Source organism: Panicum hallii, chromosome 3 (genome assembly GCF_002211085.1).
Source record: "Panicum hallii strain FIL2 chromosome 3, PHallii_v3.1, whole genome shotgun sequence".
Classification (NCBI taxonomy): Eukaryota; Viridiplantae; Streptophyta; class Magnoliopsida; order Poales; family Poaceae; genus Panicum; species Panicum hallii.
In genome coordinates this window covers 55776568-55801756 of record NC_038044.1, presented here as the reverse complement: position 1 = coordinate 55801756, position 25189 = coordinate 55776568, and the positions used below count along the sequence as shown (strand labels likewise).

The 25189-nt window shown below is 44.9% G+C and overlaps 1 protein-coding gene across 1 annotated transcript; it reads right to left on the bottom strand.

The window, feature by feature from the left end:
* Positions 1 to 6010: 6010 nt before the first annotated feature.
* LOC112884079 lies at positions 6011 to 10512 on the bottom strand. The gene is made up of 2 exons (XM_025949398.1): positions 10246 to 10512; positions 6011 to 6410 (listed from the first exon to the last, which is right to left on the bottom strand). Exons 1-2 carry the CDS (start codon positions 10399 to 10401, stop codon positions 6327 to 6329), a joined length of 240 nt encoding a protein of 79 aa, XP_025805183.1. The 5' UTR covers positions 10402 to 10512; the 3' UTR covers positions 6011 to 6326.
* Positions 10513 to 25189: the final 14677 nt, after the last annotated feature.

The window sequence follows — 25189 nt, the reverse complement described above, 5'->3', positions numbered from 1 at the left end:
TCCCCTACAATTATTTTATTTAATATAGCATCCCCAGAATCTGCTAATACCATACTGGCATTTATGCACCACCCAGTTTTTTAAACTTAAAAGTGCTAATGGAGATATAGATCGAATTCACTCATATGCAGAAAAGTGATTAGTCTTGTGAGGTTAATGGTAGCTAACTCATGGGGCACTGACGCCACGACACATCGGATACGATTCAATGGCACAAAGACAACATTTGTTGGCACGAGTTGGAATATTCAATGGCATGCGACATGCCCTTTATTATTTTCTGTTTTACATGCCATCAAAAAAACCATGTATGATGACTACCAAAATTTTTTCTGTCCACGTAGGCAGATAGCCAAATTAAGACATAACGATAACCACAGCAAAATCGATCATTGTAGCATTTCCACGTATCAATTTGCACTAGTGCAGAAATAGTCTTTAATCTTTGACATTAGTCCCGGCTGTTGTTAGATCCGGGACTAATGAAGACTTTAGTCCTGGATCCAACAGCTAAGGGGCGGTGGGGGAGGTTCCAACTGGAACTAAAAGTTACTCTTTAGTCCCGATCGGTGGCTCCAACCACGACTAAAAGTTCTAAACATTTAATCCTGGGTTGTAACACTATCCGGGACTAAAGGATGGCCCTTAACTTTCGGTTGGTGGCTCCAACCCGGACTAAAAAGGTCTTTAATTCCGGTTGGTGGCCCAGACTAAAAAAGGTTCTTCACGGGTTAGTTTAAAAGGAAGATATCCCATTCAAAATTACATATGTTGTGTAGGTGGGATGGTAAAGAAGCTGTACGCGAGGTAAGGGGGGTTCGAGTTCCAGGCGCAGAGTAAATTTTTAACCTTGCCACAGACCTTTAATTCCAGGTGTGGGAATCCATACTAATACTTCGGATCTTTAGTTTCGGATTCGTGATCCTGGTTCCATAATCAAGACTAAATAGGATTGGGAATCGGAACTGCTAGCCGATTTCTGATTTTTTTTTTCCATCGCCGGCGAGCCCGAATTTCGTTACTTAGAGAAAAAAATTAGAAAATAAATATTTTTTCCCAAATGAAGAAAACAACTAATGATATAATGCGTCGGTAGCAAAGCATGCATTGATGCGGGCGTGCCATTGAGAGGGTCGGCCGGCCGGTTTTCAGTTAATCTGCCGTGCGACGCAAGTAATTAATCATCAGTTGCCATGACGTGTCGTCCCTGTCCAGTCGTCAGCGCGACCATTGGCCGGGCGACCACCGTAAGCACCCCGGTTGCGTTGCGTGCGTGTAGAAATCGTCGTACGTCGCCTGGAATCGGCAGGGATGACCCTGCCCAGAAAACAAGTACACCGCTGATGGTCGTAGCTCGCCATTATGTTCGCTACCCAGTGGTCAAAGCAGAAAGCGACACAAAGCAAGCAAATTAATAAACATTTTTTCTTTCAATAATAATACTGCTAGTAGCTGCAGCGTGAGGCGCACGCAAGGACCTCGCACACGTCGCCGTCTGCATCTCGACGGCTGAGAAACGTACAAGGCAAAAAAGAAAAGGTGATTTTTGCCGCAGGACACTCTACAATGTCGTTGTTTGCCACAGGACATCACTCAATCTTGCCTTTGCTGCTGGACATCTTTTAAGCGTGGAATTTTGCTAGTGGACACTGCAGCGAGTATAATATTCATTTCCTGGTTGGAAGGATAGAGAAAATGAGTGAGGTGACCAAAATACCCTTGCAATGGTAGGCTGCTCACAAGCAAAGGTAATTTTGCTTCTAGACACTCTACAATATTGGTTTTTTCCACAGGTCACCCTTTCAAGTATGCATCTTTCCTACAAGACATAATAAAGTGAGCATCTTTCCTACCCATATATATATATATTGATTAAACATGGTTAAAATGCTCACATTCATATTTCACAAAAGATACAAATCTTAGACGTTGATAGGCATTCATAGTTTTATAATTCATACATGTTCAGAGCCATTAAAGGGCGCGTCTGCCTGCTGGCCGCCGCGCGGGGGGTGGGGGGGAGGCGCGGCTGCTGGCCGCCGCGCGGTGGGGGGGGGGCGTCGGGGGCGCGGGCGGCGGGGGGGGGGGGGGGGGGCTCTGCCTGGCCGCGCGCCGGGGGGGGGGTCCTCTGCTGGCCGCGGGGGGGGGGGGTGGTGGGGGCTGCCTGGCCGCCGCCGCGGGGGGCGGCTGCTGGGGCGCGCGGGGGGGGGGCTGGGGGGGTGCGTGCCGGGGGTGGGGCTGCTGCTGGCCGCGCGCCGGGGTGGGGGGCGGCGCCGGGGGGGGGTGGAGGGGTCTGGTGCTGGCCGCGTGGGGGTGTGGGGGAGGGCGGCTGCTGACCGCACGCGGGGGATGGGGTGGCGCACGGGTTTCGTTAGGGCATGAATAAGGGGTAGTTTGGGTAAAACTTTTCTCCCTCCATTTTTTTTAAAATGAATATTATACTCGCTGCAGTGTTCATTTGCAAAGTTGCACGCTTAAAAGGTGTCCAGCAGCAAAGACAAGATTGAGTGATATTCTATGGTAAAAAACGACATTGTAGAGTGTACCGTGGCAAAAAACCACAAAAGAAAAGGAAAAACAGATGGAGACCGATCGAACAGGGCATTCAGCATGCATGCCGTGTGCTCGGACATGTCAGAGCACCCTGCAGGCCGGTGACCATTCCCATCTAGTCACCTAGCACGGTGCACGGTGCATTCCCACCGCCGCCAGCCGGCCGTCAGCGCAACAGTGAAGCGGAGTGGACCCGACCCGCCGGCCTGGTCTCCTCGCTCCGGCCGGGCGCATCGACGTGTACGTCATGCAAAGCTTCATCTTCATGCGGAGACAAGGTAGCGGCCGGGCAATTTGTCAAAGCGCCCGCGGCACACGCAACGTCGGGGACGGACCGGAAAGAGGCCGGCCCGCCCGGGCGACGGCGACGGCGACCCGGACCGCCGCTCTCTGGCGTAATAGCTAGCGTTTTGACAAAACGGATGCACATTGACAGGGCCAGGTGACGAGTGATGAACAGGCAGGGCGCGAACGAATGAAGGGACTTTCTGCTGTCTATGATTTTACTGACCAACACGTTTCGTTGCTAGAGTGGTATCTTGAGATGCCGGTGGGTATTCAAAGGTATTTTCTGAATCAGCTGATTAGTACAATGCTTTACCACTGGACTTAATTTCTCCTCCCAAATTTATAGAATGCGATTCGAATTCATTTTTTATTAATTTGTCCGAGTTGATCCAATAATTCAAAATATTTACGATCTGTATTTTTACGCGTGCTTCTGGATATGCGTTCGGAGTTCTTTAGACTTTTTACGAGTGGTAATGGCCACGATTCGAGTCTCACTAACTATCCACGAGCGATGCCACAATCCGTGAAGGCCGTCGTCGAGCCCTTAGAATATCAAACAACCTTTTCTTTTGAAGCGGATGGCATTACTGCCAAGGCAAATATTGATAGAGGAGGGGATATAAAACGTAAACGCCACCTTAGTTAAGAAAAAGGGCCTATAATTATGCGGCTATTTCTACTCGTGTTTCTCATTTCCCAATGACGGGAACCAAGTTGCATGTATTTCTTAGCTTGTACGGCCGTGTTTTGCCCGCTCTCCTTTTAGCTTAATCGGTCGAGCTCCTACGTTTCCATTCTCCTGTCTAGCTAGCTACGAGTCAGCCTCATCATTTGCAGCGAGCGGGCAAGTTGGCCCTCATGCACGGACGAGACAATCCGAACCCTCCTGGCAGCGCCCTCGTGGATCACACATTCCAAATAGGGCCCGGGCTGAGCTGCCCATGTGTGTACGGCAGCCGGATCCGGATGGGACGAGCCGGCAGAAGAGCACTAGCCAGATCCCTCCTGACAGCTACCACCACCACCATCGCTCGATCGAGCTAAACTACCAGCACGAGCAGCGTAGCGCAAAAAGCGATGCCGCGCGGCATGGCCCCACGCCGACGCGGCATCATGCGCGAGCGAAAGCTACGGGCGGCCGGGGTTACTTGCCGCGCATGGCAAGCGGCCGCGGCCACACACACCAACGGGCAACGGCGGAGACCAGGTCGGCCAGGGCGCCGGCGCCCGCCGGGTGCTTGCGGCCCTGGGCTCGCCGCCCAGCCGCGTGCGCGCTGTCGCCGTCGATCGGCCGACGGCGAGCGAGCGAGCGAATAGGACCTGGCCGGCGGGGCCAGGCATGGCGTGGCCGCCGTTTTGTGGGTTGTTGCTTGGAGGGCCTGCGCAGCGCACGGCACGGCACGGCAGGGCGGGCGCGGCACGCAAGGTCCCTCTCCTGGTGGACGTGGACCAAGCTAAGGTTTTTCAACGAAAGCGAACCTGTCTGCGCCCCGCCCCGATTTGACTGGCCGGCTGATCTGCTTCCGATTCTCTCGCTCGGCTCGGGTGGGTGTGTGTGGACGTACTCGGCTCGGGCATGGGGCTGTCCTTTTCCGTTTCGGACCCGGAGGGAGCAGGGGGAAGTCTGCCGGGAACAGCGCGCGGGAGGAAACAAACCTGAGAGTCCGATCGAGGCGAGGCCCTGAACGCGCGTCGGCAGGCACGCGAACGAAACGAGGAAGAACTCGCACGCCAATCCCACCCCCATCATTCAGAGGCGACCGGCACGAACCAACCAATCGGACTTGAGGCTGGCTAGCCCGATTCCCCTCGCGCGTACGCAACCCGCGACGCCAACGACGACGGCACGGCACGAGCAGGGCTAGGCTCGGCCTGGCCGCCGTGCGCCGGACGCAACGGGAAGCCTCCAGGCGGCCGCCGTGGACGGACGGGCTCGAGCTCGAGGCGGTTGCGTGCTGGGCTGGGCGCGCGGCCAGATGCCAGGGCTCCTCCCGGGCTCCTGGCTGATTGAGGCCTTCCTTGTCCGCTTCCCCTTGGCCCCTTCGACCGTACTAGAATCCCGGGGTCGCGCGGCCGCCGCAGGGGCAACATGGCCGGGGCCGCCGCCGGCGCGGGGAGCCGCGTGCACGCCGCGGCCACCGCCCGCCGCCGCGCCCCATGTATCATCGGTGGTTCAGTGGTGACGGGCACGTGCCGAAATGCTCCCTGTTTCTCATCAAGCCACCAGCACGCTGAATACGATGGCCGCTTGTCGTTCAGGCTGCCGGATCTCCCGGCGCATCTTTATCAATGGAAACGTCAGTTCGCATCTTCATCATCTACCTGAATCGTGGACGCCTTCTGCGTGTCCTGAAATAGATACCCGGGTCAAGGGCCAATTTCAGTTTCCTCCACGGGCGTCAGATGCAAACGCAACAGGCGGTACGGGATTAGGCGGAAGCGAGCAGATGAATGAAACACTTAACAATTCCAAACTTTATTTAAAAACTTTATTCCAAACATATCAATATTTGTTACTACATAAAACATATCAATATGTTTTCATTTCAGGGATGTAGAAGCACATGCTGGCAACAACATAACTTCGGACAATATTTTCCAGCATTTTTTCGAAGTGCTTCTGCGACCCAGCGAGAGCATCGGACAGCTTAGGTTCACAAGAACTCGGTTCGATTCCCAACTGTTCCCTATTCAACCTAAAAACAGCCTAGAGTATGAACACTATTCACTGAACTATAAAGATATACTAGCTAGCGTGTACAGAATAAACTACAAGGCCGTATGTTTTTGAACCTGTCCATCATCTTTGATCCAATCGTGCGTGCATCCTTGGCTTAATCCATCACCGCCGCTCGACAGCCGAGCCGGTTAAAAGGCACACGCAGCCTGATATTTCGTTGCGTGCGTCCTTGCACCATCACCAAATTGTTAACGCACAACATCAAGACAGGCGATAGCATGTACACATACACGCACACCACATGGGACAACGTCTGTCCTCTTTGGTGGCACCAGATTCTTTCAACAATGCCTTAACCAGACTTGCAAGTCTAGAAAATCGCGACAAGCTGATGTCAACGACAGGAACTGGTGCACTGCATTACATTACCGCATATAAAAGCATATCGGAACAGTAGTTAAAGGGTGACCTAAACATGATGCAGAATGGAGGAAAGCAACCATATTCATAAGTACTGGTTCTCGGAGAAGTAACATGGAAACGGCGAGGCCACGGAAGATGGAATTCCGGAGGGGACAAAGATGCTAGGAACTGATGTTAGCAGGAGGGGGCAGGGTGGCACATGGTAGCAAGCAATGATGTCCTCTTGGATTACGGAAGTTGATTTATACATGAACATTGTTTTCAGTTTGTGGACAGCAAACTCAAAATATTGGGGCGAAATAATTCTTGCCTCAGCATGTCATTGACCTTTTCTGGTTGCGTATGAGCTCTTCCTTGAGTCACTAATTGATTTTTCAAGCTACTGTTGATTGGCAGCTGCGGAAGCGGTGTTTGATGCTGACGACGATTCTGATTGACCACAGGCCCTTATAACCGCCTCATTCTGAAAGGAAAAGTTGCAAAGTGTGAGGAGATGAAGTGAGACACACACACAAACTACAGGAGGCTAGTGAATGCCAAAATGTGCAAAGAGGAAATACTGCTGCTTATTACTTGCTAGTATAGTAGTACATCAACTAAGTAACAGTATTCACAAACATAACATTTGAATAGGAAGGTATCAACATGAGATCCATCCGTTGAGCACTGTTTGACATCAATCAATTGGATAAATGGGCCGAACATTACTTGCTAGTATAGTAGTACATCAACTATATTCACAAACATAACTTTTGAATAGGAAGGTATCAACATGAGTCCCATCCGTTGAGCATTGTTTGACATCAATCAATTGGATAAAAGGACCAGTTGGGTCCAAAATGAGTAATCACTGCCTCAGGAATTCCATCTGTACCCAAATAACAGTATCACTAGTGCTAATATAGACTTTACTGACATTTTGAATCATGAACACACCTCTGGTTTCAAAGATGAGCTATGTTCCAGTTAACAAGGATCTTGGGATCAACTTGAGAATGGCAGAATAATGCCCTTTTAATATGTTTTGAAACCGGCTTTTGCCACATAAAATATATGAAACATCTAATGGACATGATTTAGACCATGGTACATTTGTGCAATAAAACTGCAAAAGATGAGAGGTAGTGCATTCTCAGAAAAGAAATGTATCATCCTAAACTGAAATAAAACAAAAGGATGGGGATTTGGAGAAAAAAAATACAAGAGTAAATAATAAAACAAAGAGGCTTGGGCAACTGGTGATTCTTTCTAAGACCAATGCAAAATGGGCCAAAGTCCAGGTCTTCAAAACAAAGAATCTCCTGTTATGCGTATACCAGAACCAAGTGAACAACTATTAACAATTCTTGAACACACAGGAGAGCCGCACATCATTTCATTAAGAATGGTACCAATACAACACCACACACGCAACACACCCAAAACACACCACAACCTCTACAAACTATCTATAACAGGCGTGTCGTACTCAAAATAGTTGATGACGATCAGCACAAGAACAAGAGGCCCTAGAAAAGGCTCTGGCGGCTGAGCCCCAGCTGCATAGCAGTAATAATGGTCCAAACAAAGAATTATACAGTACTGGTAGTGGCTGTATCATGTGTCCAGCAACAACTAACCAGGCCAATATATTGACAAGTTACACGCGGCAATTTAAGCAACCTTATAAAGGTTTCTAGACAAAATAGATCGTAGCTAGCTAGACTCCAGGATCATATAAGTTTCGAATAAAGGTCCAAGACTCCAAGAGATTAATTAGGAAATTCTGGAATCTGGAGCAACTAGCCATGTTTGCTAAACCAAGTGTTAATGCACAAAACATAGAGCACAGCAGAGCAGTGTACTAAGGATGCTATCTGCAGCGAATGATTCTAACTGCTTGTTGGACCAAAGCTTCAGAGAAATGAAGTACACAGTGAAATAAAATGGACAAAATAATTGTTTTATTTACCATACAATTGAACAACTGGTAGCATAAAAATCCCCAGGCATCACAAGTAGCTAAAATATCTTTAGAGCATTTGGAGGGCATTCCTAGTTTGCAATTTTACTGGTGATGATAATCCCAACATAGGCGTAGTGGAGCAATTGACTAGGTCCTTCCCTAGTGTTTAGCAACCATGATGGTAGATTGCTGAGCAAAGATTGTTCTATGTTACTCTACGGAGACAGTGCTCAGTTGTAGATCAGCACTCTGCTCAAGGCAAAATTTTTCTTTGAGTTTAGCCATCAACATGTGCAGGTTACGAACCTCGTTACTTTCCTATCAGTATGTTCATATTTCATCAGATCAAAATTTAAAAGATTAGCTATGTTCAATGCTCCATGAATTCACATTTTACTAGTGAAATCAGAAACCTTTTTCCACCTACTCCACTGGCCTTAGTTATAGGTCTACCATCATGTCGTTCTTCTTGAATCTCATTAACCTTTACATTGCAAAAAATCTTTGCAGCCAGCACACAAATTGTTGGCTACCAACCTCATCTTTCATATTCAGCTTACCACTCAGATTTTATGGTTAAGCTGTATTTCTCTAGTTCACTCAATGATCTATAGTTAAAATCCTGTACCTTTCACTCAGTGATAAACACAGATTGTGCAAGTGTGATCTAGGTCACGGACAATGAGGGAAAGCAGGTGATTGTGGGACTCTGATGCCTCACCAAGGCACGCACCTTATTTGCATTCAATCAAAAGTAAACAATATATCTTGCTATCATGAATATCTTGTTAACCAAAGAAAATCATCCTAGTCATTTTTTATCAATGGATGGCAATATTTTTGGATATGAGCATCTAACCTTAACATGGAAAACCCCTTTAACTCATAACCGGTTGCATCTATTGTGTGAGTCATGGAAATGAAAATTTGGGTGATCAAAGCAGCGGTAATATATTTTTCTAGACTTGTTTCAGAACTCTAAAATTCATCTTAAATTCTGGTCTCTTGTTATGTGTTAAAATAAAACATTTACTGATATAGACTACTGGTCTTGCACATATGGTCAATAATAGGGTCAGAGTGCCAGCATTGAATTAAAGGACACTAGAATCAGAGTTGGCTTAAACACCAGAAGTGGGAGGTTTTCAGGAAGTCGTGTGAGAGAGCACATATGCACCTAATATTAGGGGTGCCAATTGCTGCCCAGCTGCCCCTAAGGATCTCATAGACCCTCTTTAGTTTACTCATTGAGAATGCTTAGACAGGTGAAGAAAATCATGCGAAGGTGGATCATATTCTGATATGAATCAAGCTAAAACCTTTCTGCTTTCTTTAACTCTTTTGAATCCCCCTTGTTTGTCATTATATGTTCTTAGATGTTTAAATTTTCTCAAGAGCTAAAAAAAGATGATAATTTTGACTTGAATCGATCTGGTAACCAATCCCATCCCCATCCTGGGACAAGAAATTTTGTCCTGGATGCACCTGCCGTACACCTGAATGATCTCTCCCACATTCAGATCAACAAACTCATTCTACTTTAGCATATTGTTATTTGCAAATCGGAAAATGCAAGGATAAGATGCATAAAAAATCCTTAACATCCCAAAATGACACCTGCAAATATTATTTAGTTGCAGTAATCCATTTCCTAAAAAAGAACTATAATAACCCAATCTGGAAGCACTTAACCGTTACCATGCTAGTGAATCTACATCAGGACATTTTGCGCAAGTTTATTTGTAGAAGTAACTGCATTTTTAGGTACCTGACTGATTTAAACACCTTCAAAAATTTTCCAACTGGAGATAGTTTGTTACCACTAAAGGGAAACAGCAATCAAACAAATAGCTCTTTGTGCAGAACCCAATTTCGATCACAGAAAAATAAAGCAACCCCTCACTGCCACTAGGGAAAATTCCCCCGATCAGACCATTTCCCAGAAGTTGCAATTGTAGGTATCTGATTTATGCTCACAGGCACTAGGCAAAGATCCCCAGAACGATTCGGTAAGGCTAAGAACAATATTTTCAGACTTCTGGCCAAACTGGCCATCCCCTCCCAGAACTACATTTTCTCTTAAATCACAGACCTGCACTCCAAAATCGAATTTTTGGTTGGTCTCAAAAAAAAAATCCATGGCGCTGCGCGTTGAAATAACTAATCACCCCAAGCCCACAGGCAAACTAGCACCGCGCGCAAGATTCAAGGAACACCAATCGAACCAACTTCTTCAACCTAACACACGAACCGCGCGTGGATGGTGGAGACGACGAATCCATCATTCCCGACCGGCATCGGAGAGCAAACGGAACGGAAGGGGAGGGGAGAGTAGGGGAGGAAGGGAGCGGACCTGCCAGAGCCTCTTGAGGCGCTTCTTGGCGTTGTTCTTGCGGGTGGTGGTAAGCTTGATGCGCTTCCACAGCAGGCCCGGCCCGTCGTTCCGCTTCACCACCTCCAGCGCCCGCGTCGCCCAGAACGCGCCCCCGAGCAGCCCGCCGCCCGCCATCTCTGCTAGTCGGTCCGCCGGTTCTTCTTCCTCCTGCTCCGCGCGTATTGGCGTTGGCGGCGGCGGCGGCTCTCGGGTAGTGAGGGTTCAGGAGAAGGTTTGGGTTTGGGCCTTGGTGGGCCCATGTGCTACGAGTATGGTGGCTGCCAGTGGGACCACTGCCGTGGCACCGATGTCAGTCAGGTAGAGCGCAATGTTATTCTTCTTTTCTTTTGGAATGCTTGTTATTCTTAGAAGCCGTTTGGATTCTGAGAATCCAGGATTTTGCATGGATTCTGAAAATCCAAACAGAATCCAGATTCTATGCAAAATCTAGATTTTGCTGTTTGGGTACCAATATTCTAGAAGCTGATTTTATGGATGTTTATGTATACATTCCTTTTATACCCTTGCTATTTTCTTTTATGTTAGCACCAAATGCAGCACTTATCACCAATGCGCACGTACGTTAACATAACCATATCACTGCTCAACGTCTACATTAGGAGACAGAAACATCCGAAAGTGCATCGGTACAGTCGCAGCCACGTTCACACAAAAGCAATATTTGTCCATGCAAACACCCTCTTAGAAACACTAGTCATCACTAGGAAACAAAGCATTTGCGATAGAATCTCGAAAGGTGTTCACGTCGACATCCTCATTGTCTAATTGAGGCTCCGTTTGGTTGAGCTTTCTCAACGTGCTTCTGCTTTCAAAAAGTAGAAGCCGAACCAAAGGGATTCAGCTTTTCTGCAGCCGCTTCGAAAAAGCTATTTTTCTGTAGTACAAATTTGAAAGCAGGTTGTATCATGCTTTTGCAGCTTTTCCGAATTTGCAAAAACTACACACCTATTATTGGTCACATATATACCCTTTCAATTCTTTTTTATATATAAGAAAATAAAGATTTTCATATATAGGAAAATAAAAATAAAAAATAAAAAAAAGTTAACTCCAAATATTTTCATATATATAAAAATAAAGATTTAAAGGAAAAGGAATTTGGTCACCACAAAGAAATATTGTATACTATCAATTTGCATAAAGACAATATATAACTTTTTCACAGTCGATAACTCACAGCAGTTTGAACCAAACGGCTTTCAGCTTTTTCACAGTAGCCATCTCACAGCAGTTTTTTCACAGCAGATATCCGACAGCAGCTTTTTCAAAGCTCACAGCTGAACCAAACGCACCCTGACTATTAGCACCACTATTGAGATGAAGAGGATGGCGGCATTGGCATATAGTACTCATCTTGGGCACACGTATCAAAGTCTTGATCCATCATTGCACTTTCTCGAATGAAATTATGTAGGGCTATGCAAGCAAGTATTTGCTTTGTTTGTTCATCGGATAGCTTGGTAAGTCCAACAAAATCCGCCACTTCATCTTCAGTACTCCAAATGATCGCTCTATAACATCGCGCGGGGAGGAATGTAGGTAATTAAATACATCCTTTTTCCCTTTTCCCTCTTGGTCTTGACCTCGTCGAAATTCCGGCAAATGGTACTTCATTCCCTTGTATGGTGCAAGATAACCAGGACGATTAGGGTATCCCGAATCCACCAGATAAAATTTTCCTAATACAAAAAATTGCACAATTAAAACTTTAGCACACATACCCAATAATTTTGCCACTTGTATGCAACATATCTACTTACCTTGCGGCGGATGAGAGAACTTATCACCGTATTTGTTTATGGCATCATTAAAGACCCGCATATCATGTACAGAACCAGGCCAACCCGCAACCGCAAAGGTGAACCTCGTGTCGAAGTTAGAAACAGCCAAAACGTTCTGAGTCGTGTAACCATATCGACCCACATGCTGAAGCAACTTCGAAGACGGAACAACAACCGGTATATGTGTCTCGTCCATAGCTCCAATGCAATTATCAAAGTGTGGAGAGAAACGTGGACTCTGCAGTCTAGGATGCACTGTTCAAAATTGAGAATCTCTTGGTTTCATAATATCACCAAAGGGTCTAAACATACTATCCAAGCATTGTTCAAATTTCCTACTGACTGTCTCGGTTGACCTCTCAAACCGATTTTCAGCCTGTCTAATTGATTGTGGTGCTCCAATGATCCACAAAAACATAGCTAACGACTCAATGGAACTCATCTTATTTGTTGACCTCAATCCATATGACGACACTAACACATTATGGAGACTATAAAAAAGTTCCCTGCTCATTCTAAACTTGTTATAGCATGATGTGGGATTATCAAGTGTTCTAATGACCCACTCATATCCAGAGAGTCCAGTTTTCACCTTCTTGGTTTTGTTCATGAAATTAGTTTCATAGTACATACCAATCATGCTTGTCACAACTCCAAATTGTTGCATGCGGTCCAACTGACTTAGTGCACCCCTATTTGTTTCGTCATCATCACTTGCAGAAGATATCTCCACTAGCTCGTCGTCCTCACCACTTGATGAAGAGTTCATCTGCATGGAGCAGATGTATGTCAACCATTGATGTCAAATTAAAAGTGATGAATAAACCACCAAAATAACACAAGAGATATCCTAAAGATTGTACTAAAAGTTACCATATCATAGGTTCACAACTAAAATAACACAAGACAGCTATACACGTCACAACCATGTATTACTAAAAGTTACCGGATCATAGATTCACAAGCACATATGAACATGACACCAGAACTGTACATGACACTTGTCAGGGCACATCACAAAAGAGATCCTAAGGATTCTACTTGCCCTTCTCGTGTGCAAAAGAGATCCTAAGGATTCTACTTGCCCTTCTCGTGCGCAAAAGAGATCCTAAGGATTCTACTTGCTCTTCTCCTGCACAAAAGAGATCCTAAGGATTCTACTTGCCCTTCTTCACAAAAGAGATCCTAAGGATTCTACTTGCCCTTCGTCTGCACAAAAGAGATCCTAAAGATTGTACTAGCCCTTCTTCTGCACAAAAGAGATCATGCTGATTCTACTTCCCCTTCTCCTGGCACCACCTCTTCAGAAAATCCAGCCTTGCCTCTTTGTTGGTCAGATTGAGGAACACAGCACGGTGAGCTGGCTTAACAAACAATTTGCATGCCATGAAGTGCTCATCAGTTCCTTCAACTGCCCCATTTTCCACCGCCAAACACATACAGTATTGTGCAGATTCAACAAGAAATTTGTTAGAAAAAAGAAACAGAAAGTTGAATAGTTGATGATAGCTGGTATTTATTTGTAGTTATGTGTTAATATATTCGAATGCTCATCACTAGCAATATGATTTTGTTTCATTCTTAGTCTTGGCAGTGCCTCTTTTAGCATGAGGAAATGCTACCTGACCACTTTTCTTCATCATTATCTGGAATCTGTCAATCAAGGCATCCTCGGCTTCTTTGAGTCAAAGCTATAGATGCTTCTCTAAGGGGAAGTAAGTACCAATACAAGGACATGTTCATATACTTTTCACTGGTCTTAACATATTTTTTGTTCCAAACTTGAGCTGTAATTCATCATTTGAAGTGGTTTAGAGTGGAGGGGGACTACAATGTTCTTATTCATCTGGAGGTTCAAGTCTGGAGGACTTATTCATGTTTTGCAAAAGAAGATTATCTCTTAAACCATACTTATGCTAGCTGATCAGATGATAAGTTTCTCTTATTATGGTGCCATCAATTTTGTTGTTAATCTTTTGTTATTTGTGTGGCAGCATTCCAATAAAAAAGATGTCAATAAATCTTGAGTCTTTATTTTCTGGATTTTCACCACCAAGTTAATCTCTTCCCATTGTTTTCATATAGATAGCCAAGGTAGAGTACATGCACATGAGAGGGTTTCTTCACCGTGAAATCAAGCCATACAACTTCCTTGTGGGCTTAGGCTTGGGTGCTACTCATGAGTATTTACTGATAAAACTGGTGGTGACCCAATCAGCTCACAAGAGAGGCTCAAATTGTAATACAACACCAGAAACTGTATGTCTGTATCTCTGCATAGTTGCTTCATACTCATTGACCATTTTTGCTTCAGCTCATTATTTTTTTTTGAAAAGGAGCTTCAGCTCATTATCACCGAATAAACCCAAATTCCTTTCTCTTTTAATACAAGATGTGTTACGACGGACAAACTGTTTTAGTCGATGTAAGCATTCGAATGGCTGTAGCTTGAATGTTTACCACAGATGTTCATCCTTTATAAAACAAATGTTTGGACGATTCTCTTGTGAGGAATGATCCTGTGTCTAGAAGTTGAAAAATGTGATAATACCAGCCTACCACTGTAGCATGAGAAAACTCTGCATGCAAATACTTATGATTTGTTCAAACCTTGTAGTTTTTATTTTTTAACTTGGTATAAGTTTTTGTACATATATTTGAACAAAATTTCAGGAGTATTTGGCTCCTGAAATAATAAATATTTAAAAAAGCTAAAATATGCTCTTCAAATGATATTTAAAAAACTAACATACACTCTTCAAATGTCATTTATAGTATTACGGCCATGATAGGTTGCGCAAAGCTAACTACGGGTTTGTTTGCGCCTTTCTTGCATCCTAATTACTTAGGATATTGGTGAGGAATAATGTGAGAAGGGGTCACATTATAAGGGTAAGTTCAGTTTGCCTGATTGGTATGGTCTTCTGCTTTTGCTATGGTTGTAACTTGTAATTGATATGGTATTCATGGGATGGAAGGTCTGTTCCTGCAATTCGACATGATATGGTATTCATGGGATGGAAGGTCTGTTCCTGCAATTCGACATGATGTAAAATGCACAACCTGCATCTGAGTAAACAGTGGATAAAGGCAAGCTACAGCCAGCCTGACCACTTATTTACAAACTAAAACTGATCACTACCCAACCAGCCTGTCATTTTTATATAACATTTATCATCAGTACAAACAGCAAATTGTGTAGAATTTCTTTTCCATGCATCTCCAGTCACTGGTTTGAGCATCATTAACCGGAGGAGAAGCTAATTTAATCAAGTGCTACTAACCTTGTCTTGAGAACATACTAGAAATGCTGCATAAGCTACTTTGAGCAAGCCAATGTTCAAATCAGAGCCTCCAATATAATCAGGTGTGTAATAACCCAGTCTATATTTACCTTCACCTTTTGAGCTAAACTTGCGCAACAGCTTGATTCTTTATGATGCTTGCTTACACCATGATCTTTGCTGTTATTTACTTCAGGGAGTTGTGTCAAGAATGTCTCCGGAATTAGTGGCCACTATATATCACTTTCTCAAGATGTTCGATTGCTGAACCATTGTTTTGTTTCTTATGCACCTCACCTTGCCTGCTTTATGGTGAGATGAACTTACAGTCACCTTGCCTGCTTTATGGTGAGATGAACTTGCAGGTAGCTGCAGCATTTGACAAATAAGAGACAATGCAACATGTTGCTACACTATCTGTATCTTCACTCAAGCGAGTCTCTCCTTTTGTTGTGCATCTTTTTTATAAATGAATGAAATGTTGAGAAGGTACATTTTACTATTTTGTGAATCTGGACATGGAAGTTGTTTCTTAAAAGCATATAGGTCTTAGCAAAATAGCTCTAAAAGAGTCCATATACTAAATATATTTCCTATTGACAATTCTACACCTTTTGTTTGCCTGATAGGTTCACTGTAAAGTGGGAGCTTTCTTTACGAACTCAAGTGGTTTTCTTCCCTTAAATAGTATGAACCTTGCATTTCCAGCAAGGGTCTTGGGGGTACCTAATCGTATATTAATTGCCTCCTATTGTAAAAATGTTGAATCCGCAAATGGCTTCACTTTGTATCAGCTGCAACATTGGTCTTTTTGTAACAATGCTTCTCAAAGATAACGCCTGATCGAAGATTATTTTTATTGTGAAACTTTAGCCCTAAACTAAGTTGTGTGAATGAAACATTGGCATGGCAAGCTTACTAAAGAACCTGACTAATTTTCCATCAATAAGGTGAGTGCACTTTGGTATGTTTAAGATGGAGATATATAAAGGCTTGAATTATCTGCACCTGTTAGTTATTGGATTTGAAGAAGAACCTAGATCAATGTAGCTATCCACCATAATGTAAAAATGTTACTGTTGTGAACATGTTCTAGTATGCTGAATGCGCCATTGCTTCTGAATGACAGACAGGGTTGCCCTGACATGCTACGTGACCTCGGCCCGGCGGATCCCTGGTTGCCGATGTGATCCAACGAATTTTCAACGGAGCAACAGAAAAATCCGCTGCCTATCCGAAACTTGGGGACCTGCCCAACCAATCTGCTAAAGATATCGCACCAGGTGTGTTCATAGTGTTGTTGTATCTTACTGCTCCGTAGATCCGTCTTGGTTTTTGTATCGGAGATCCATGATTATTTTTTCTGTATGTTTACAAGTTGGGCCACAGTACTTTGACGTCTCCAGTGTTGTGTTGGATCTTAGTCTAAGGAGATATGATTGGCATATTTTAAACTTGGGACTGACCATGTATCTGATTGGCATGATTTTCTAATCTTGGACTTACCATGTATCTAATTGGCATGTTTTAATCACTTTTCGTGCATCAATCCGAATGCCAGTAGGCCAGTACTCTACCGTGTCTACTGAGTGCAGACTACAGAGCACAATGCAGAAGGCAAACTGAGCATTTCGTCCATTTAGATAGATCTAGATGGTTATTATCACGAATTACCTCCTAGGAGGTAATAGGAAAAAAATATTTATATAATTTTTATTTTCGAAAATAAAAAAATAGGCTCCAATTAGATCTATGCAACGTGACACAGTAACAAGATTAGTTGTGCACCATAACGTGCATATAAATGGTAACGTGATTAATGCTTGATAATCAAAACAAGTTGATCTTTATTCGATCTTATGTGATGCACCATAGCGTACATTATGACACTGCAACGCATATGTGTTAATGTAACGATTCTTTTGCACGTGTATTGTGACGTTCCCATGTATGCCGAACTTTGGTCCATCACGATTTGCCTAATATTCCTATTCGTCTTGAAAGTGGAGAGCTTTTGTGCAAATCTTGGAATACACAGGCTCAAAGCAAGCAACGAACTGTCCGCAAAAAAAAAAGCAAGCAACGAACAGCTAAAAGGAAGGGAAATGTCTAGCCTATTTTGTTGCCTTAGGTAGAGACCATCCGATCTGCGTCCGGTGCAAACGTTCAAGGAACGTGGACGTGCATATCCTGTGTCACATATGGTAAATCTGACCTGTTGTCGTTCGGTCGTTCCATTCACAAGAGGCAACCGCTAACTAGGTCCAGCTCAGAAAAAAAGAAACAAAAGAAAAAAGTGCGGCGATCAACGAGGAGGAAAAAACAATAGAAGAAGCCATCGAAAGATAGGACTGGTAGTTAGCGTGATTTGGGGAGATAGAGCTAGATTTTTTTCTTTTGATTATATTTTCTCCTATATAAATCAAGGGTTGAGATTTATTTTAGCTCTTACCTCCTAGGAGGTAAGAGCAGGTAACATGGAGTACCGTAGCATGACCCTTCAGTGTTTCATCCAGATAGGAAAGATAAGCTGCTGGAGGGAAAGTAACTATATATGCACGGGAATGGCAACTCTCTAGCATACTTGGCATGATTTTCTCCTGAAAGATTGCATTGGATCATTGATTATTCAAAGAAGATGTGAGAACAACGTATCATTGATGATTGATTATTCAGGTTGCGTTGGATCTGTAGTGCAAGTGGATTGTAGATGTGTGGAGAAAAGTGGATTGTTTTTTTTTGTTTGTGTATTGTTTTGGTTCCAAATCTTTGTTTCATTTCCTATCAGCAGAAGAAAAAGGTTGAATTGTGGCATTCAAGCTTCCTGCCCCAATGCAATGACAATAAATGAAGGAAGATTGGTAGCCACCGGGAGTAGTACTTTGAAGGTTGACATGATCATACACCAGCCACTGCTTCCTGACAGAAGAGAACTTCAAAGAGTTCATTAGTTTGTTGTAGAATAATTATGCCAACCTTAGCCACAAAGAAAAACTGAAGGCGGGAATAATAGTAATTTTTGAAATATATTAGTATTTATGTGCAGTTGATTTTTGAAAGAGTTCTTCAACTCTGAAACAATGTCCCCCGGTCTTGGCTAACCCTGAAACAACTTCTCTTCGCCACGAGCCACCACAATTCTCCATCACGCTGCTTCAGTTTCAGTCGGATCCATTTAAAGGTGTGCAACTTTGCTTGGTACACTAGAAATTTCATAAAGATGCAGAATATGACATGAGACCTGGTTTTGTTTGTTCTATTTTTCGCCCGACCTCGCCCTCACAGCCTCCACCCATCACCTCAAAGGTCAGTGAGCTCTCCCTCCAACTATTGGTCTGTCGCGGAATTTCAATTAATTTTAGCTGATGATTTGGTGATTACACATTGGTCTGTCAAGGAATTGTACTTTAGACAATTTTAGCTGATGGTTAAGAAATGATCAAGTCAATCTTAAAAGTTTTGTATTGTTTTGTCTTCTCTCTTTGTTTTGGATGCTTTAGATGGCAGGCCCGGCCTGTTAGACCTTGGGGATCGGCTACTGCCCGATTAGGTTGAAAGAATTCGAGTGGCACTAAAACAATCCAAGCAACAGAGAGATGGAGAGGAGAGGGGCACGGGGTTATACCTTCGTGCCCTTGCGTCGCACGCGATGCAGAGTTGCCTGCCATGGTCGGACGGCGCTGGTGCTGGCGGTGGCCGAGGGTGCGGTGCAGGTGCTCGCGGTGGTCGAGGCGAAGACGCGAACATTGGCCGGCAATGGAGCTTCCCACCGCTACTGCGCTCAATCTAGATCGGCTAGGGTTACAGTGTCGGTGGGGTGGCGGCGGTGGCGATCCTCGTGTCACGTGCCGCTGGCCCCCATCTATCCTTTTATAGCGCAGCGCGACGGGGGCCCACCAGCTAGGAACGAGCTGGGGCGCCCCCGATCAGGGCGCGGGGTGAGGAGGCCCACCGGGCCCGGGAGATCAAACTAACACGGCCATCACTTCTGTAGGATAATGATAGAGCATCAACCTGTTATGGCCTCCAATTTATTTACTGTATCAAGCATGCATATTGATAGGGCTTCAACATATTAGTATGTGACAATGCTTAAGACACTTGCTAACCTGTAAAGCAACCTCATAGTGTTTTACTGTTTTAACGTGAAGATAGATTTCGATTTAAAAAGTGAAACAACATGGAAACAAAAGTAACCCAACTAAAGATTATCTTCAATTCATGCTGCTGAAATTCATCAGGAACCCTTCTTCAGTTGCCATAAAGTAGTGTAGCTTTTGTTACCCATCTCATGTCTGGATTTCGATGCCTTCTAAAGCATATTATGTCTACGCAGTTTAAAGATATAATCCGTCAATAAACAACTCTTGATTACATCCTAAAGTGTACTCTTGCTTTGTGATACAAGGCATATATTGATTACCTCCATCTTGTCTGAATTAATGCATTGAGATACATCTTTCAGTAAATATTTGTAGGCTAACTCTGATCAAAACATGCATATGATGGACACTTTTAATATTGAATTGTCCGAACCGCAGCAAGTCAAGGCAATTTCCTTTCTATGATACTTTCGTTAGTTTTAAGATGAGTTTTTCAAAACAACTAATGTTTGTGGATAAAAAAAGTTGTCTCAGTTGTTAAAGCCCTCTGAAAATATTTTCAGTGGCATGCTCAACAAAGTATTTTATTTTTTCTTACATCGGTGCTCTTATTTTCCTATACAGTATGTTCCTCCTTTTAAATATACCTGTTAGCCATAATGTGTATTGACACTGATTGCAACATGCCATGAGATAAGGTCTAACCCTTTCCATTTGTTGTTTGTAATAGTTGTTCAGGTGACCTTTGTAAGGGCATGATATAGGCCCCTAATTGTATCATCCGGACTCTTTACCCCTTTCTTTCTTCTTAATATATTAATGCGCAGCTCTCTTGCGCGTTCGAGAAAACATGCCATGAGATTAAATATTTGTTGCATATGCATTACCCCCTCTGGATACTGCTATTCTTGATCGAATGCGTTCCGGCAAGAACTGCTCAGTTTCAAGCTACTCACCTGTGTTACTTTACGTAACAAGTGTTCTTTGTATGTAAATTTGCAGATAGATAATTTTTGCTGGGTGCATCATGTTGAAATATTGATCCTGCAGACATTTCAGATCTTTTGTGTCCTTACTCTACCATGGAAAAATTTGTATTGGACTATATGTTTTGGCACTGATACAGATTGACTGTTTGTGATTGTCTCCAGGACAAAGTCAAGATTTCAATGTGAAATAGTACTGTATGCGGTTGCACGTTTTGTTTGGAATGGCGCTGGCTTCTGGTTTAGTCTTGGCCCGAAATGGTATACTAGCCTGATAGACAAACAACCTTGAATCCATGATAGAATTTACGGTATTTTAACTGAACAATATTGGGAAATCTTGCATAGCTTTCAACTGGCAGCAGCTTTCCATATCTGAAATCTTCGACTTTTTTTTTTTGTGTATTCAAAGGGCTTTTATTATTTAGGAAATGCCTAATTCACACGTGAGATTCCTGGCTGATACTTTCAATCTATGTTTCTGAATTCTGATGGAAAGATTCTTTGGTATTCATCTGTTACATTGGTTACCATGGTAGGCATACATCTATCAAGCATTTTTTTTTTCTCTCGTTCTTATTTATTTCACTCACAAGGTTATACCAGTTCTCTTTATAACCAAAGGAAAAATCGTTCCTGTTTTGCAAATACATGCACATATCCTGTCTTTGTTGAACCAATTGTTCCTTCCGTGTAAAATGCAACCATCCTGTAAGAAATGGAATAAATTCTGTTGGGCTACTATTTTTAAAAAGCCTAAAATATGTGATAGAGAGTATGTTTACTTATACAATATGTCTGCCTATTAAGTTTGATATAGATCCTGCTTGCTGCTTGCTCCATTTATGTAATCTTTTTCCATCTTGAATAGAATCTGCGATGCTTTTTTCCTCCTTTTTTTCTTCCTTTTAGCATTGTCATCCAATGATTAGTATGACTAAGGTGTGGACTATTCGAAAATCCTAACAGGTCTTTGCATTATTTTGTGGATGCTGGATTATATTTTATCAAATGGTTTATGAAAGCTTGGAACAATTATCTCCATATGTTTGACAATATTAGGGTATGAGATTATAATTTTCATCATCCGTAGCAACACACAGGTACATACCTAGTCTAATAAAAAGTTCATTCCAAGTATTTTCCATTTTCAACAATTTGGCTTATTGAATGAAGCGTCCCCCATCAGGGAAGACTTAAAAGTGTTACTTTATCAGTCCCAGGAGGCTGATAACACTTTTATTACATCAGATGGTACATCACCGTACAACTCTTCGTGGTAATGGGCAGTGAAGCGCCACTATCGCGAGGATTACAACTAAAATCCATACTACTACACTAACTACGAAAGGGGGATCATCAGAGTCTTGCGCCATGCGGAGCTCCAACGGTGACCTCACCCACAGGCAAGACTGGGTGCAGGACGGAACCCTACTCGACGTCTTCGGGGATGTAGTCGGGATCTTCCACTGTAAAAGTAAGAATGGAGTGAGTACGAACGTACTCAGCAAGTCCAATCACACCCACGGAGGAGGGGTATAACAGAAATTAATGCAAAGGACAATCCAAGGGTACGATTAGGGTTTGTTTGCGGAAAACTCGGTTATATGCAAAGGTTCGTTTATAAGTATTTTCAAAACTAGTTTTCAAACACCAAGAAACATGTAATGTTGATCCACACAGGATCCAAGTTTTCAACTGCTACCGGACTCCCCGTCCGCCGTAGCACACGGCACAACTGCCGGATACTTTCCAAGCAACTCACACTAGCCCAACCATTCCCGGAGAGAAACACTAGTTATGTGACCACACCGTAACTTGCCCAGTACCGTGGGCACGGCTATTCGAATAGATTTTCAACTCTGCAGAGGTGTGCAACTTTACCCACAGGTGGGGTACCACAACACGAACACCTTAGTGCCGGTGCAGATCCCATCAAAGCCCTTACCCACCTTAGCTAGACCTGACTAGCCACCACGGGACCTATCAAGGGGTCATTCGACCTATCACCGAGGTTTAACCGGGGCATAAGTCACACAGAGCTTATCCCGTCTCCTTGATCAACCGTTGCTCCCAGCTCTCCTGATGGCTATCAGTCTAACTAGTGGGGTTAGGCTAAGCCGTTGCCCATACAACGGTCAAGCGGTTTGCACGACAGGAAGCTAGGTGAGACGACACATCAACTCGGTCCTTAGGGGTGACAAGATGGATATCTCCCTTCCACGCTCGACCACACAGGTACGAGCACACCAACGGCAATTCACACAGAAATGCCATCCATCCCGTCTAACTCACTTTTCAAAACCACATTTTATCCCCTCCCACACGCACACACACTTTCTTTGCAAAACCAGGTGGTCAAGGTATGGTTATCACAAGTAGGGGTGGCTATCCTACCATGTTTTCAGCACACAAAACCATGCAATTTTATAAAACAGGCCTCTGGGTTGTGTTTATAAAAACTAGGACAGAAACATGCATCAAAGGGTGGAATCGAACTTGCCATCGTCAAGTCCTTGCGGGAGGTCCTGATCGAAGCACTGTCCCTCGAGTTCGGGGTCGCAGAACTGGTCCTCGGTTGCTTGGTCGCAGTCGGGAACTCCTTCGTTCACTCCGTGTCCTACGACGCAAACAAACAGGCATGAAATCAGGCGAGAGAACTAAAAGCTTTTATCGTTGAGTTTGGATCGGAAATAATTTAGTTACGGAGATGGGGGTCATATTTTTGGGTGGTTTCTTAATGGCATGGCTAAAACTATACTAGAAAGGGCGTGGTAAAGTTTCGGGTCGATCGGAGGTCGTTTCGCACATAAAATGACGAGTTAAAGACGGTTTCAGGGATTAAACGGGGTCCAGGGGCTTGTTTGTAAATATCCGGAAAGAGTAAGGACCTATTTACGAATCCTAGAAATACCCTGAGCATGTTAAAATGTGTCGAGTATAACTAGGTTTATGTATCGAGGGGTTTGGTTTGAAATAACAAAAAGCGCGAGGTTTCTTTTACAAAAAGGAAGTGGATAGGGGTGCTTCTAGAGAGGGGGGGGGGGTTTCTTGTGAAAACAGGGGAAAGGAGGGGGCTAATGAGCAAAATGTCCTTCTCCTTCCTCTCCCCCGTGCAAAACAGAGGAGGGGGAGAGTAGGGCGCCGGCGGCGGCCCAATCCGGCCGGCCAGGGCACGGCGGCGGTCCGGGGGTGGGGGAAAAGAGAGAGGGGGACACGGGGATTCCATCCCCGGCCTCACCTTGGGCCGGGGCGGCGCGTGGAGGCGTGCCCACGGGAGCAGGGGCGGCGGCGTTGGGCGGCTCGGCGGGGCGGCGCTGGAGCGAGGGAGGCGGGGGTCTGGGCGAGCGGCGGTGATGGTGGGGTGCCGGGGATGCCCCTCGGCCCTATTTATAGGCGGCCAAGGCGGTGGAGGCCGGGGTGCGGCAGTGGAGGCCGGCGAGCGGTGCGGGGCGCCTTAATGGCGTTCGTCCGTTTGCCCGCGTCGTGACGCGGCGTGCGGTGCGAGTACAGGACGGCGGCGGTGTGTGGCAGCAGCGGGCGGCGCGGCGTCGCGGGGCGCAGCAGCGGCGGGCGGCGCGGCGTCGCGGGGTCGGGCGCGAGCGCGTGCGCGCGCGGCGCGTCGAGGCGCGGGCCAGAGCGGGGCGCGGGCACGGCGCGGCGCACGGCCACGCGCTGCGCGTGCGCGCGTCGTGGCGTGGCCGGGGTGAGGCGGCGTCCGGGCACGCGGCAGGGGAAAGAAGGGAAAAGAGAAGGAAGGAGGAAAAGGGAAGGGAAGAAGGAAGGAAAAAGAAAAAGGGAGGAAAGGAAAAGAAGGAAAAAGAGAGAAAGAGAGAAAGAGAGAAAAATGGGAGAGAAAAAAAGAAAAAGGGAGAGAGGGGGGGGGGGGGGGCGTGTCGGCGCCGATTGCGGCGGCGACCGCGGTCGGTCGGCCACGCGCACGAGGATTTCGCGCGCTGCACGCGGAGCGCCGGCGCTAATCGCGGCGGGCGGTCGTGCGCGAGCGACAAGCCAACGAGCGATGCGGAACGGGACGGCGATCTGGTTAGGGTTAGGGTTTTGACGTCGGACCGTTTTTACGAATTACTCTAGCGCGTGGTTTAGTGAATTTTCAGGGCGTCACATTGAACTTGCTAACTATACATTCTTTTATTCTACATACTACAATTTTTGTTTATTAAATATTTTATTATTTATTTGCAGTTCAGCTAACAATCTATTTATTTGCCCCCGGTTTGATTGACTCTACCAATAATGAGAGAAATGAAATAACTACAACTTCTTTTGCCATACATACGAAATAAAATGTTCATAAAAAATAAAATACAAATATATTATAAGTCTATTGTCTCCAACCAAACATTCCACTAATTATAATATAAATATATGATAGATCCAGTGTCCACATCCAATATCCAACGAAATTCATACTAATTCAATCGAATTCAACTAATTTTAATTCCTAGTGTCTAGATAACAAATACAACACATTTTGCTATAGAGAAAAGGAAGAGAGAGAGAGCAAGGTTCCTTGTCTATCTCAATGGGTGAGGCGGGTCTTGTTTTGTGGAGGTGGCGGTGACTGTCAGGTCCTGTTTCGTGGAGGCGGCGGTGGCTTCCTGCAGCAGGGGAAGGAAGGGGTGGCGCACGGCAGCAACAGAGGGGAGGAGGGGCGACGCACGGCAACGGCAGCAGGGGAGGGAGGGGGCCGGCGCACGGCCGTAGCAGAGGGGAGGAAGGGCCGACGC